The sequence below is a fragment of the Ambystoma mexicanum genome, chromosome 3q, assembly GCF_040938575.1.
Source record: "Ambystoma mexicanum isolate Mex_15411 chromosome 3q, UKY_AmexF1_1, whole genome shotgun sequence".
NCBI classification, from domain to species: Eukaryota; Metazoa; Chordata; class Amphibia; order Caudata; family Ambystomatidae; genus Ambystoma; species Ambystoma mexicanum.
This window is the reverse complement of record NC_090926.1, coordinates 1083205697-1083220989: the sequence shown is the minus strand read 5'-3', so window position 1 is coordinate 1083220989 and position 15293 is coordinate 1083205697. Positions and strand designations below refer to the sequence as shown.

Below are 15293 nucleotides of genomic sequence, written 5' to 3'. Positions count from 1 at the left end.
GAATGGGGACCAAAAGAGGAAGTGTCAACTCCCGCCTCCCGCATGACCCACTTAATCCATCTGGCCAAAGTGGAAGGGGATACTGGTTTATGGGGCTTCCTATAGGAAATCAGCAGCTGAGAGGTATTAGGAGGCTGCAGACTCACAGTTTTTAACTCAAAACATTTCAAACATGCTATAACACACAATTGATTGTTTTCAGGGAAGGCTGGATAAGATATTGAGGAAGTCATACACTTTGTTCTTCGTGAAACAAAAAAGGTAACTCCTTGAGGAGTAAACATTTTATTATCTACATCTAAAGCTCTGATGTCTGCACTCTTTTAGTAGACACCAGGCACAGCAACATTGCTAACTTGGAGAAAAGTTGTTGTAAAGACAGATCCTCATTAGGGGGCCAGGCTCTAAAGAGATCTAATACCAAATTAACATCCCAAAGAACTGAATACTTATGCTTTGGAGGGATTTTGATACGAATAGACTTGAGGGCTCTTCGCACTAAAAAATGTCTACCAATTGGTTCCCCTTTTACCAAAAGGTGTCCTGCTGGGATAGCAGACCTGAAGCCATTAATGGTTCTATAAGCTTGACCTTCTTTAAATAAATCAACAAAAAAATTAACCACCTCTACAGGAGGGGCAGAAATGGGATTGAGGTGCCTAACCACACACCAGCTAGCCCAGCGGTTCCAAGCTAAAGAGTATCCCACCTTGGTAGAGGGGGCCCAAGAGTCTCTGATGACTGACATAGAGTCCTGCAAAAGTCCTCGGAAGCACCAGGAAGCGCTGAAATCTTCCATGCCATAAGAGAGAGGTGCCCCTGAAGGACCAACTCGTGAGGAAAACCTGCCGGGTTCGTTAGTAACTGTGGATGAAAGGGAAGAAGACGGGAATGTCTACTGAGAGCTCTAGGAGAGCCGAAAACCAAACTTGGGAAGGCCAAAAGGGGGTTATTATCACGAGCATGACCTCTTGTCTGCGAACTTGAACCAATACTCTGGCTATCATTGCAAAGGGAGGGAAGGCGTACAGCCTCTGACCTGACCAATCCAGTAGAAACGCAATGGTAGCTACAGCGCCAGGATCTGGTCTCCAACTGAAGAACTTGGGTACCTGACAATTTAGTCTCGAGGCAAACAGATCTACCGTAAAGGGACCCCAAAGGGATTCTATCTTGGCAAAGAGGCCGCTGTCTAACATCCATTCGCTTGTGTCCTGGAGGTGTGTGGAGTTCCATTCCACTACCTCGTTGCTGATCCCCGGAAGGTATTCTGCCCTCAATACAATATTGCGGTCCAGACAAAAAAGCCAAAATTCCTTCACCAGATCCGCTAGGACCTTGGACCTGGTCCCTCCCAAATGATTGACATAGCTCACTGCTGAGACATTGTCCATGCGAAGGAGTACACAACAATTCCCCTGATCCTTGAGGAAACTTCGGACTGCAAAAGACCCCGCTAACTATTCCAGACAGTTGATATGAAGCTCCTTCTCCCCCTCGGACCACTTTCCCCCCGTGGAGACCTGACCCAGCCTGGCTCTCCAACCTGCTCTGCTGGCATCGAACTACATCCGGGGAGGGACCAAAAATTGCTTTGCCATTCCAGGCCTCCATGTGTTTGAGCCACCAAAGGAGTTCCACCCTGGCCTCCGGGGAAAGAAACCACCATCTGAGAGTAAGAAAGACATCTGCGAAGATGTCGAGCTTTCAGATGTTGCAATGCTCTGTAATGAAGAGGGGCTGGGAAGATAGCTTGGATGGATGCTGACAACATCCCCACTATTCTGGCTAGCAATCTGAGGGAAATGTTGTCCTTCTTGAGGATAACACGGATCTCTTTCCTTATCTTGGCTAGCCTGCTGTCTGGGAGGAGAAGGATGCAATCTTTTGAATCTATATCGAAGCCTAGAAACTGGATACATTGCGTAGGCTTCAATATGGACTTTTTGGCATTCAACACAAACCCCAGGCTCTGAAGAAGAGTTACCGTAAACTCCAGAGGAGAGAGCAGAGTCTGAGAGCTCTGACCTAACAGGAGCATGTCGTCCAGATATATAATAATTCGAATCCCTTTGGACCTGAGAAGAGCCATCACAGGCCTCATCAACTTGGTGAAGCATCATGGGGCTGAGGACAGGCCGAACGGGAGGGAGGCAAATTGTCAAACCCGACCCCCCCCCACTGAAACTGGAGAAACTCTTGGTGCGGAGGGAACACTAGGTAAGCATCCTTGAGGTCCAGCTTGACCATCCAGTCCGCTGGAAGGAGGGTGTCCCTGAGAAGGTGAATTCCTTCCATCTTGAAGTGGTGGTATACTACAAAGGAATTGAGGGCTTTTAAGTTTATCACTGGGCAAAACCCCTGATCCGGTTTCGGAACTAGAAAAATGGTACTCAGAAACTGAGATGCCCTGTAAGAGGCCGGGACTACCGCTCCCTTGGAGATGAGGTCTTTGACTTCTACATCTATTAGAGACTGTTTTACCTTGTCCAGAACCAACGGATGGGGAACTGATAACTGGCAAGGAGGGGAATAAAACTCTATGCGATAACATTGGACTGTCTGTAACACCCAGGGGTTCGATGTGAGGGATTCCCACTGTGGGAGAAACCTGGCCAGTCTGCCCCCTAGACCTTTGTGGGAAGAAACTTGTAATACTCGAGAAAGTACCTGATGCTCCTCTGGACCTCCTGCTACCTCTTCCTCCACGTCCTCTCCAACCCGCATGTTGTTGAGGGAAAAATTGGTTGTGCGCTCCTCAAGCAGAGGAGGAATTCTGTGCGCCTCGCGAGGCAAACTGATGGGGGCGGGAATGGCCCTGGGAGAAGCGGCCGGAAGAGCGGGCTCTTCCGGCCCTGGGGAAAACCTTTTGCGTGAAAACCTTTTTTATGTTGGCCCGAGCTTTATCTAAAGCCGTATACGTATGCACATTTGCTGAAAGGTCTTTGAGAAAACTATCTCCAAACAAATTTCCTTGAGCGGAAGGCCCAGCTTCCCTTTCAGACATATCAGCCAACTTTGATTCTAGTCTCATCAGCAGAGACTTGTGCCTCTCTTTGCATATTGAGGCATTGGCATTGCCGAGCAGGCAGACAGTTCTCTGTATCCAACCCCTTAAAACATTCACATCCACAGGGGAATTGGAGGCCGCAGCCTCCTCAGCCATCTCAAATATCTGCCTTACAGGACCCAAAACATCTAACAGCTTGTCCTGACAGCTGCGCCAGGCCTTGTCAACCCCTTTTCTGGGGTCTTTACCCTTCTGAGTTAGAAAATCCGTCATAGGTTGATCTATTTCGGGAGCACAAGCCACCTTGTCCTGCAGGACTGGCCTAGGGCATTCGGCCCTTAACTTGTTCCTGTCCCCTTTAGGCAGCGGACGTCTGATCCAATACTCAAGGAAAGAGGAAATCTCTTGAGAGGGCTGCCACTCTGCAGATCTAGGGTGCAATATGAGGGCTGGATCAAAAAAGGGGACCCCATTAACATCTAACACAGGACCTTTCTGTGCGGGGACCGGAGCTACCTTCTTCTTACGCCTCTTAGGGGGCGAATCCGAGGTAGGAATAGGTATAGGGGATACTGTGGCAGGGAGCTGCGCATATGATGGCCAAGGGGTCGAGGAAAGGGGTTGAGACTCATCTCGCCTGCGCTTCTGAGCTCTGCTAGGGGAAGACTCAGGGGAAGTGACAGGGCAAGGACTGAGTTGTCCTGAAATGTGTTTTGTTTTCATTGTACATTTTTTTGGGGCTTGGGGCTCGACAGAGGGACCCGCAGACTGAGGGGGATGAAAATCAGCGATGCGGTTAATCAGTCTATAAAATGCTGAGGCTAGCGTATTATTAAGACCAGACAAGGCTGAATCCAGGGAGGACTGGATAGCCTGTGCCACAGACTGCTGTTGACTCGACTGGTCTACCCCATTATCTGTTTTTTTCGAAGGCCGCACCTGCGTACTGGCATCTGCTGAAGCTGGGACCATATTCTTTCCCATGACAGTCTTATCCATATTTTTTGTCACCACAGAAGTGAAAACTTCCAATCACCAAAGCCGAGCAGGCTGCGTGCTATTGCACCCAAAAATAGCCGAGCAGGCTAAATAATTAACTGCATACACCCTATCTGGGTGTGAGAACTGGTGACAGCCGAGCAGGCTTATTTCAAATACCCTAGTAGGATGATAGGAGTGGAGACAGCCGAACAGGCTGATCAAATAGAGCACTTAAATAAAATAAAATGAAATAAAATAAAGCACTCCGGTAGGTGTTATATCAATGGGAATGCTCCTGCACCTAACCAGGCAAAGGCGAACAACAGACAGGCCTAGCCTGCGTGCTCCTTAATCATACGCGAGCAGCGTATATAAACAAACACACGCGACGCGTGTGAAGCACAGACCGTATAACTCAATTGGCGTGACGCGTGTCGGCAAGAAGCTGAGCTTCTTTAAACAGACCACACGCGTCACGAGCCTGGCCTCAGAAACAAGCGCGAACGCTCTGAGAAGACCAGCAAATGTAAATAAACCCTCTCAGGAGGGATAAAGCATTCCACAGACAGAAAAACAATTAATCAATGACAAGCGGACGCTCCACACGGAGCGCCGCCACAATCAATCAACTTGACCTGAGGTCAGCGTTCAAGCGCGAACGCGGCTTCCAGTTTGCTAATGTAACATAAAGAAATGACAATCTTCACAAGGCTATAAATCAATATGACAAAGTAATACTCAAAAGTAACACTCTAACTCCATATAATGCACAGCAAGGCAAGAACTAGGAGGAGTGACTTAGCTGTGTTAGTCAGCAGCAAAGAAAGAGGAGTTGGTGTTAGAGGAAGGGACAATTATGGAACTGGCTCAATGCCCATTGGTTACCTTGAGGGCATGACCTGTCCTCCATTTTGGATTGGGAATATTTTATATATTGTTTGTTGAAGTTGTGAAAAAATTGTCTTCAAGAAGTTTTATACAAAAGTTTTTTCTTCTTTGCTGCTGTGATGTCAGAGTAAAGATTGAATGCATAATAGGAGCCTCCTGTCTTGCCATAGAATTAGAATAACTCCCTGCAAAACACGTGATTCACAACTAGTCCAGTTGCTGAAATTGTGGGTTTTGAGGTTTTGCTTCAGGCATGTTTCCTTAGATGTTCGTTAAGGTGACTTTTCTGAATGAAGCTTTTCTCACATTTCGTGCATTTGTACGGCCTCTCCCCCGTGTGTATTCGTATGTGATCAAGCAGATTGTACCTCCGATTGAATCTTTTATGACAGAACGTGCACGCATGCGGTTTCTCGTCTGAATTTATTCTCTGTTGCGTGAGGGGGCGGCTCTTGTGAAAGAAGCTTCTCTCGCATTCATTGGCTGCGCTTGGCGGCTCTGCCCTGGAATTGGATCTCGCGTGCGGAGGAGGCGGTCCCTTCACACTGCAGGCCGCGTCACTTCCGATTGATGTGTGCGTTCTCTGGATGAGCTGTGAGTTTGGCGCCTCTTTAGGGGGCTGTGAGCTTCTCGGGCTACTCTCACAGTCACTGTATACATTCGATCTTCCTGTGCTAGCGCTTCCTGGGTGCAAACTGAAATGTGGCGCATTGCTGAAACTGCTCTCAGGTTGGGCATTGCTCTCGCCTCCAAGTTCCGGATAAGATGCAGACCACATTGGCTTTCTAGAGTGGTCTTCCTTTTTACAGCTCTGCAGAACAATAGGGTTGATTTTCTCTGAAGAAGCTTTACAGTGTGGAGCTCTTTCTGAACCCTTTAAAGCATCCCCAACTTTCTTTTTTCTGCTCATGTTTTCTTCACCTGTTGGAATGAAAGTTGTATGCCATTAAAATTCTACAGATAATAGAATACAGTCTTCAAAACTATTATTGCACAGTATTATTTTGCAGCACACCAAGTAAATAAACGCATTTTATATTCACATATTTCAGATGAGTTTTCTCCTTGTTCAGACGTTCCAGTAAAATGTTCTCAACCCTTTTTAAATTGAGCACATTCAACACAGGATTAAAATAGTCTCCTCTGTGCAACATCCTTCTGTCCCAGAATCCATGCATGCTGGCGACCTCTAATGCGAGTTTGGCATCAGAAGCGCAGTGCGTGATTTACCAAAGTGAGCACACAGGAATGCACACGGTTTAGAGCTGCAAAAGCTGACGAGGGTTAAAACACAAAAGGGCAAACGTGAACATGTAGATTTATAATTTTGCAACCATCTCTCAATCTCTGAAGGCCCTAGAAGGTACTTGCCATGCAATGCTTAGTATATAAACACAAACTTAAACATGGGCAGTTCTTCTTAGGCTGAGGCATGCCTGACATTAGTCTCTAAGAATTAAGTGGCATTAAAATACATTTTAATTGCACATAGACCTCTCCTAACAAGTAGGTCCATTTGTGGCCAGTGGAGAAGCGGTAAGGGGCACACATTTTCAGCCTGAAACACGTGCATGTTGGCCACACCAGGCTCGTCACAGCCAAGTTCCTGCAGGTGCCTGGCCCATGCTAGAATGTGTCAGCGCTTAGATTCCGGAGACTTTGTAGATGTCATGCAATGCTCTGTTGTGTAAATGTACAATTACACCTGGTGCAGGAGAGCCAGTCAATCAGCTCTTTTGAATTGTGGGCTGAATCCACTAATATTTGCCTGAGTTCAGAGAGAGCTGAATAATGTGTCTTACCGTTTCTCTGGTCAGCAGACTCCCTCCCCACATTAGCTTCCCGACTGCCCCCAATAAGGCACGCACTGATTGCAACCTCCAGGCCGACTCCAGCTGCTAGTATCTTTTCCCGCAAGCCACTCGCAAAAATAGAAATGGGGCTCTTCCTTGTGTTCATTTCCTTACCCAATGTGTCTGGTAGCCACCGTGTTTGTAGTATCTTTATTTTTCTGTAGAAACAGCTCACACGAAATGTTTCTCCACAAAAAAAATACACCTTTAGCAGCCCAGATGTGCTCGTAATGTTCTCATGATGCTAACGAGTGGAATGTTGAACCTGCCTGCAAATACCCTATGCCCTAGTTGAAAGTCAACGCTTCACTCGGGCCTAACAACTTGGGCTAGCAGGGCGTTCTTATTCCAGTCAACACCCCCAACTCGCTACCATTTACACTTCATAAACATATTAACATTGGTGGTGAAAGGCGAGATCATGTTATCTGCCGAGACACAGACTGTTTTGCCAACTATGAACATCTTTATTAAACCAAATCTACAAGTTCCAAGAGTGGCCCTCCACTGACACAAACCCTCTCCCATTCTCAGCACAATCAAATTAGGTAATAATAAGAATGGTGATTACAGTGCTTAGGAGCAAAGGGAATGTGGCATGAAGCATTATATAGAACCTGAAATCATTATTATGCATTCACTCTGCTTCACACGTTCTCGCGGACATCCGTGTCGCTCTATTAATTGCACCATATCAAATTCCATAGAAAATGGGTTCTTGCAAACAGGCGAATCAGAAAAAGCCCAGAAGCACCTACCAAAGATTCTGAAGCAGCAGAGAAGAGATAAGGTTGGCTTCCGTCCATGCGCAGAGGTTAGATAACACATAGCACATGCAGGTCTACACATCATTTTTTTTTGCATTCTAATATAATGGGCCTATAAGTGTTCAAGTGCCATTCTAATACAAGGTCTATAATACGGCGTGCATAGTAAATCTTACACACGGTCTACTCACCCGAGTGATTCTGTGTCCTTTTTAATCTCTTACTGTCCTGATCGTATGTACAATAAATGTCTTCCTCATCTTTTATGCGGAATGAAACAACTTCATACCCTGTTATTTACAAAAACAATGAAGTATACCATGTAAACTTGTATACACGCATACTTCACAACCAAATACTATATAACCGGTAGCATTCTTCATGCACAAAAGCGGGAGTTTGGAATGAAGACCTTTTGAAGGCACTGGGCTGGGCTGGAAGGGATCCATTTGCCTTGTGTAAATCTGACAGGGAAATATTAGAGTGCAGAAGGAGCCCGCATCACACAAACTGTTTTATGTCTCACCCATGGCACGGCGTAATGCTTGTAGCTAGTGAGAAACGAAATGTCAGTGTGCAGTCTATAGAAGGGGTTATAGACTGAAAATAAATTGTTTAAGTTCTCTTTGCACATAATTATAATTGTTCTTTTATAACGCGCTTAATATCAGAGATTGGTTTCTAAGCGCGGTCTCGGAATTCGAACCTGTGTTGCGCTGCGTTGTCTTGCTTCCAAGACACACACCTTGCCCCAGATAATTCCCCCCTTCACATATATGCATCATCAAGAATCACCAAAGATAAGGAATGCGGAAGGTCCCCCTCTTTGATGATGAGTGTGTTTGTATATGTGTGCACATCCCAGTATTACCATGACATGGATGAACCAAACATCCCATAATCACTCACAAATATGAATATGACAGAACTGGAATTGTAATAGTATGTTAACAGAGTCCTACATTATGAGGGAAGTGCTTGGAGGTGGGTTCTACCAACAAGCTGTGCCCTAAATTGAGTTAGCACCGACGTAGGAACACTAAGGCAGCCTAGATCTAAAGCAGCCTGGGCTGCTAGATGGTGAATGCATTTCAAGATCGATACTGCCAAGAACTGTGCGTCGTGAATTGGAAATGGGGAGATATCTATTAGGCAGATTATTTATTTATTAAATGGGTATTTATAATGCACCTATACAGCAAATGGTGTTTCAAGGCACCAATGGCCTGGACCCAAGCAATATCCTGGCCCAGAAGGATGCATGATTTAGTCTATATTGGACTCCCTTTATACTTCTCAACTTAGGAGAAGGGAAGGCCTTTCAGAGACAGTTCTAGCATTGTGTAATGATAAAGAGCGGGTGCCGCAGTTCTTAGGGTTCCTTTCTAAGGAATGTGGATATTTTAAGAATGGTTCTAGTGCTTTAAAGTCCCAGCCGTGCCTCACTTATCTGAGATGAGACTGGATTACGCACCACCCAAATGAAAGGAATAGAAACACTCTGAAATTGGGACAGATTTGGACTTTGCTGAAAATAAATCCTTCACGTGCAATTCTCACAGCTGTAAGAAACCCGAAGCACCTGTCATGTACCTGAGCTGGGGTTCATGCGGCCTTCCCCCATTCCTGCACAAAGATGATCAATAAGCATTGCGTCCGGCTCTTCTTTTCTCAGATAGATGTCACCATTGAGGAATGGAAATCCTGTGAAACAAGAGAAAAGGATTACATTTAGGAAAAGCGAACAAGAGCGCCACGGGACCTACTCCGGTAGTGATAGTGCGCGGTACAAATGTCCTTTAAAGTTAACATTAACAACTAACTGTTAAACCTTTGCCTTTTCTCTACCCTCTCAAAAGCAAAACATTGGCAACAAAAAAGATATCACATGGGACAATTGGAGTAACATTTCAAATACAAAATACCCCACCCACAGAGATTGATTCAAGTAATAATACTATTCAGCAAATAGCCCTTTTAGATAATAAACCATCAGTGTAAGATCAAACAAATACAGTGCCAGTAGACTTCCCATTAAAGGCAGACATGGTTTAGGTGAAAGAATGAGCATGTTAGGCATACAACAGGCTGTAATTCACCAATATAGCCCCATGTTAGAAAAGTCAGTTTTTAATGGTATGACAGAAAGAAAGCTCAGTGGATTAAGCTCTTGCTGTTGGGATCAGATTGTGATCGGCAGGTTTGAATTCGGCCTGTCGACCCAGCAATTCATCCTTCCAAGCTTGATAAAAATGAGTACCTTTTTCGATTGGGTAATAATAATTGTATATAAAAATGTTCTATGTAAACCACTTTGGATAAAAGTGCTATACAGATTACAAATAATTATTATCATTGTTTGTTTGCGAGCTTTCATAGTCATCACCTTCTCTTCAAGCAGGAATGAAATGAAGCCTTTCAAAAACATTACAGCATACATAGCCCCTCCTGGGATTCCTTTATATATGGTACTCAAAAAAAGCATTATGCAGTAAAAAAATAAGATGGTGCACAGGAGCACACGGTTCTATGCGACCAGCCTGAGGTAGGGACATCAAAAGATAACAACACAACCCCTCTGCACTAGTAACCATAACGGCTGACCAGTGCCTCCAAAATAAATGAAAAGGGCTGGTCCCCGTAATTCCTGCGCTGATAATATGGCACATGATGTTTTTCAAGTTTTCATGTAAAGGATTTAACCAGTGATTTAGGTAGGTCAGCCGACACGTCTTTTGATCCATAAAGATCTTTCTCAAGGCTAAATTGATTCTTGGCTGCCCATGGTTGATGGGCTTATGACCTGCCTGTAGGACAATCTCATTAGCAATGGCAGAGCCAGATTCCTTGGCTCTTGGGTAATTGAAGATAGGCATCAGGTATTTGTGGTCAATAACCCCGCGGGTGTTGGCCCTGGTGGGCTTTCAGTGCCTTTCAGCTCCTGTTCTACTCGGCTGGTCTCTGAATAGCGACTCTCCAGAAACCAGCCCAGCCTTGAGAAAGACTGTTAAGGGGCGAAACACGTGTCGGCTGACCTACCAAAATCAGATTAAATCCTTTACATAAACTTGAAAAACATTGTGTACCTAATTATCAGCGCAGGAATTACAGGGACCAACCCTTCATGTTAATACAAGAGGTGTGGGTATGTAAGGTATTATGGCAGTGATTTTAAAAACAGCCAGTAAAATAAGTGCAGATGGCAGTGATTTCAACAGAAACAGATAGTTAAATGGATTCAGATGGGAACAACAGATTAGTGATTGCATGACAGCATTTCAGTGGGGTGAGAATAAATGAATGAAAAAATTAACAGCAAATTATGCAAATTAGAGCAGGTTAAAGCAAAAAAAAGAAATTGAAATGACACATTGATCTCATTATGGCAGTGAACTAGGCTTTCAATGGTAAAAGAAAAGTGATTGCAAAAAAGACAGCAAATTCTAAATGTAACTATTCTCTATGCCCAGTAATGTTCCCTTTTAATAATGAAATGCTTTTCGTTTTGTCGTTCCATGGAAAAGAAATGAGCACTGTAAAATAAAATGATGAATGAAATATCTTTTTGCATTCTGAGAGTTCATTGTTTTTGCAGGAAATAAGTTGATACACATACATGCTCTTGTGGGTGATTGGACAGAGAGCTCAAGATTGTAGAAGTTGCTGGGGTGAAGGGACAAGTCAGAAAGAAGGCAGGTTTCGTTTTTTTAGTGACAGGCATCAAATATAAATACAGGGAGCAGAAAACGGTGGGGGCTCTTCTTCTTGTTGCTGAATGCCGAAAGGGAGTGTGGCGCTGCCGTGTTCGGGTGAGCGAAGTAGCAGTGTGGAGGCTGTAACACTTCAGTACAGATCATCCACGACAGAAAGGGAGTTTTCAGATAAGGCGCAGAAACCTCATAACTAAATGTAAGTAGTTGTAGAGGATCGAATGTGGTTCTTATCAGTTAGCACAGGGGGTTATTTTTAAACAAAATATTCAATGTTTTCTTTTACACATGCTCAATGACAAAAGGACAGAAGTCAATGTTACAAATATTTCTATGTACTGCAATGCCTGTTTATATTTTTTCTTTTAGGTAACCACGGCAGTGTTGAAGAATTGGCAAGAATTGGTGAATGCATTGTTGTGAAATGAACTATGCTTTTAGTGTAAATGACATGATGTTTAACAGAGTCATAAAACGGTACAAACGAAATTGGTGTAAGCTTTTTTTTTATGTCTCTGGGGGTTATCCTCTAGATGAGGAGAAGTAATTAGGAAGCACCCTAGTGCCTACACCACGGTAGTAAAAAGTATTTACCACCAGAGATAAAGTAAGAAACAAAAGGGGCAATATAAAGGCAAGCTAGAAAGCTGGTGTGTTGTGCGAGTGGGTTCAGCCATGCATGCTGGGGCTGAACAGGACATTTTAGGTCCTGTTGTAGATAAGTCATCGGCACAACCTATACACAATCTATGCAAAATTTGGTTTCTTCTAAATGTGCTAAGCCTGGATGGATATGCCTGCTGTCAACCCTAGAATAGGGCATGGTTATAAAAAAGGGGAAGGTGTATTATCCTATAGGGCAGTGTTATGAATATGCTCATCACTAATTTACCACCACAATAAGACATTGTCAATTTACTGCCAGTATACCCCGATACTAAAATACAGTCAAGTTAGGTAATAGCCCAAAGACAAAACCTCTTACAGGTAACACCTCTCCCTCCCGTGAACATGCTACTAATTAAATTTACCAAAACTTAAACAAACCGTATACCCAATGACCCAGTGCTGTGCGAGTTGATTCTGCTTCTAGTGCCCACGTTTGTCCTTTCCAAAATAAATGAGTTGAGCAAGATAAGTGAAGCAAAAAGGCTTTACTTACCTCCAAAGTCAGGTCAGGGTACAAAGGAAGGAAAGTTGAAAAAATAAATATCTTTCCTAACACACTTCGAATATTAGACTCAAGCAATTCAGAAAGGATCTCAAGACACTCCTCTTCAAAGAGCACATACTTCACATACCATAAGACACCCCTGATCCCACTTGTCCGCCACCCCAACCACACCCCGAATTACCCCTTCTGCTTAATTGTAGGTAACTTGTGCCCCTTACCTGTATTGCTATTAACCCTATGTTGTACAGCATTCCGCTGCTTATCGTAGGTAGGTTCGCGTTCAATAAATAAAACAAATAAAGGAGAGAGAAAGAGAGCAAGACACACAGACGGAGGGGACTAGAGGAGAAAGATGGAGATACAAAGGGTAAGGCAGTGGAAATAGAGGATCAATGGAGGTAGAACGGGGAGAATGAAGTAAGGAGGTGGCAGAGGTGTGGAGGAGGTGATAAGCAGGGGCAGGTGCAGAGTCAGATAAGAGGAAAGACAGAAGACTGGAGGAGGTGGAGAGGCAAAGGTGTGGAAGAAGTGAAGAGGTAAGATAGGAGATTAGGGGAAGGGTTGAGGCGTTCAAGAGAGAACAGGGAGTGAAGGGAAGAAACAGAAGAGTTAATAAATAATGAGAGAAGATCAAAGTAGGTGAAAGAGAGAAGCAGAGGAACGGGAGTGAGAAGGGAGAACAAGTAAGACTAGAAAAGGCGTGGCATGGAAGGAGAGTACATTGTCGAGCAAGCAGCGGGTGGAAGGAAGGTGTAGAGAAAGTAGAGAGGAGAAGGAGTGGAGAAAGCAAAAGTCAGGAGATAGAGAAGAAAGGGAAAGAAAACGTGTGTCAAATAAGCATATAAAAAAGTAAAAGACAGATTAGAAGAGGGAAGGGGCGAGGCAGAAAGGTACATGGTAACATGAAAGAATAAATGTGGAAAAAACAAGAGAGAATTCCCTTTTAACGTGACCCTACAAAGACTTGCACAATGGTGAAGATGCCTCACATTCCTTCTGGGTCTTCTAGCTCCAACTCTCTGCAGATCAGACACTTTTCCAAGCAGAGAGCGAGGGGTCAAACTCTCTTTTCAGCAGGAGCCTCCCTCTGGAATGGCCTCCGTGCCCCGCTCAGGCTTAAACCGGATTTCATTAAGTTCTGGAAGCTTCTCAAGACCTTCCTTTTCTCTTATTCCTTCCCTCCCCCTTTTAATGCCCCCATCTGCCGCATTGACTGGCTGCCTGGTCCCTTCTGAGCCCGAGAGTGCACCAGGCCCTCCTTGCCCAGTCTACCCAGAACTCCGGTCTCCAGGACCTAGCCCCCCCCGCCTCTAACCTGTTCTTGCCCTCCCAGGCCCCCTGCCCCTGACTAGCCTGGCAGGGTGTGCATCCCTACCAAGCCTGGTCCACCCTGTCCTCACACTTGGCGTGTGGTACTCAATCCCTGCACTCCATGCATCCTCTGGTACTTGCCCACCTGGACTCCCCTTAGCACTTGCCTTGCCACAGGGGCCCCCCTATTCACCTCCTCCCCTCCCCCCTGCACTTGTATGCCACCACTCTGGCCGTCACTTCACTCCCACCCTAGCAATTTCAGCATTTTCCCTTCCGCCCCTGCCTGCCCTCTCCTTCCCTACTTTGTGTTACTGCATTTGCACAATCCGAATGACACAAGGCATAATAGTACTGTTATTGCTGTTTTCTTCTCTGTCCCCCCAACCCCACCTTTTTTTGTCTTGTGGTGCCTTGAAACACCATTTGATGTATAGACGTTTTATAAATATACAATAAATAAAATAAATATCTACCACAGGGAGAGGACGTGAGATAACCTTTGGAGTCCTAGCAAGCTGAAAGAGTCTGACGTCCGACCCCGTCCAGATGACCCAGCAAACCAGGGGGGACGCTAATAAGTCACAGAAACATCTTAGTGGTCCAACACAACATCCTGAGAAGTTCAGAGATGACCAAAGAAGACTTGTCCGCAGACAAGGAAGAAAGGAGTGTGCGACACCATATATCCCAGAGACTGTAATGACCGTTACTCACCTGGAAAGGGCACATGGTGCAGGGAGAAAGGGAATGGGCGAACAAGAAACTCACAGCACTGGACAGATCCAGCAACCCATTCTGTGAACTCGTTTAACCCTATTCCCCTATTTGTATTTGTTATTAAAATAAAATCTGTGATCTTGAGTGGGCTTTGAGTTGTCTCGTGATCCCCTGATCATGACCTCGACCTCTGCACCCCATCACTTATAAATAAGTCTTGGATGAAGTTCTAAATCTTAATCCCCAGCAAAGAGCAGGATAACATCATAACGCCAAAATGTATTGGATATCATTTCTTCTCATTTTGCTTGAACATCTCACAAAATAATGTGGTGACGACAGAGTGAGAGCGACTGTGCAGGGAAAATACAGAAACGACTTAAGCCACTTGGCTCATGTAGGAGAAAGGTCAGACACACCGGCCAGCAGCATAGTGGCCTTTAGTGACATGCTCAATTCTCGTGTTGGTGTGGGTGCTGTTGTGAATTCAATGTAATACCCTTGCAAACCCTATTTAGAGGTACCATAAGTTCAGGCTTCTTTTCTACATATATGCATCTGTATCAGGGAAAACATACAGTAGCTTGTGGGAGAAAAGTAGACTCATTTACATATGTGCAACAGGTCGTGACCTATGCATAGGAACACAGAGTTATTCATTAATATTATGAGTTGTGAGGATGAACAGTGCAACAAGGGTCAGCCAGTCTCAGTCCATGAACTGGTGCTCTCCTACTTGCAAGATTTCGCCCTTTTATCGTGCCTTCTACTTGCATGATTTTGAACCCCAAATGATCTGTTTCACTCAGTATCTTACTCGGCCAATGCAAGATGTCACACATAAATTGTTTTAATTTCCAGCTACTTATTTATAGTGCA

At 44.7% G+C, this 15293-nt stretch overlaps 1 protein-coding gene across 1 annotated transcript in view; it reads right to left on the bottom strand.

Annotated features, from left to right (window-relative positions):
• Positions 1 to 4953: 4953 nt before the first annotated feature.
• LOC138583274 (zinc finger protein 282-like) overlaps positions 4954 to 15293 on the bottom strand; it is a 71655-nt gene continuing 61315 nt past the window's right edge. Inside the window, exons 5-7 of the mRNA XM_069655372.1 lie at positions 9093 to 9203; positions 7691 to 7789; positions 4954 to 5800 (exon numbers count right to left, since the gene is read on the bottom strand). Of these exons, the coding sequence (XP_069511473.1) occupies positions 5127 to 5800; positions 7691 to 7789; positions 9093 to 9203 (884 nt within the window). The 3' untranslated portion in view covers positions 4954 to 5126. The remainder of the gene's footprint in view (positions 5801 to 7690; positions 7790 to 9092; positions 9204 to 15293) is intronic.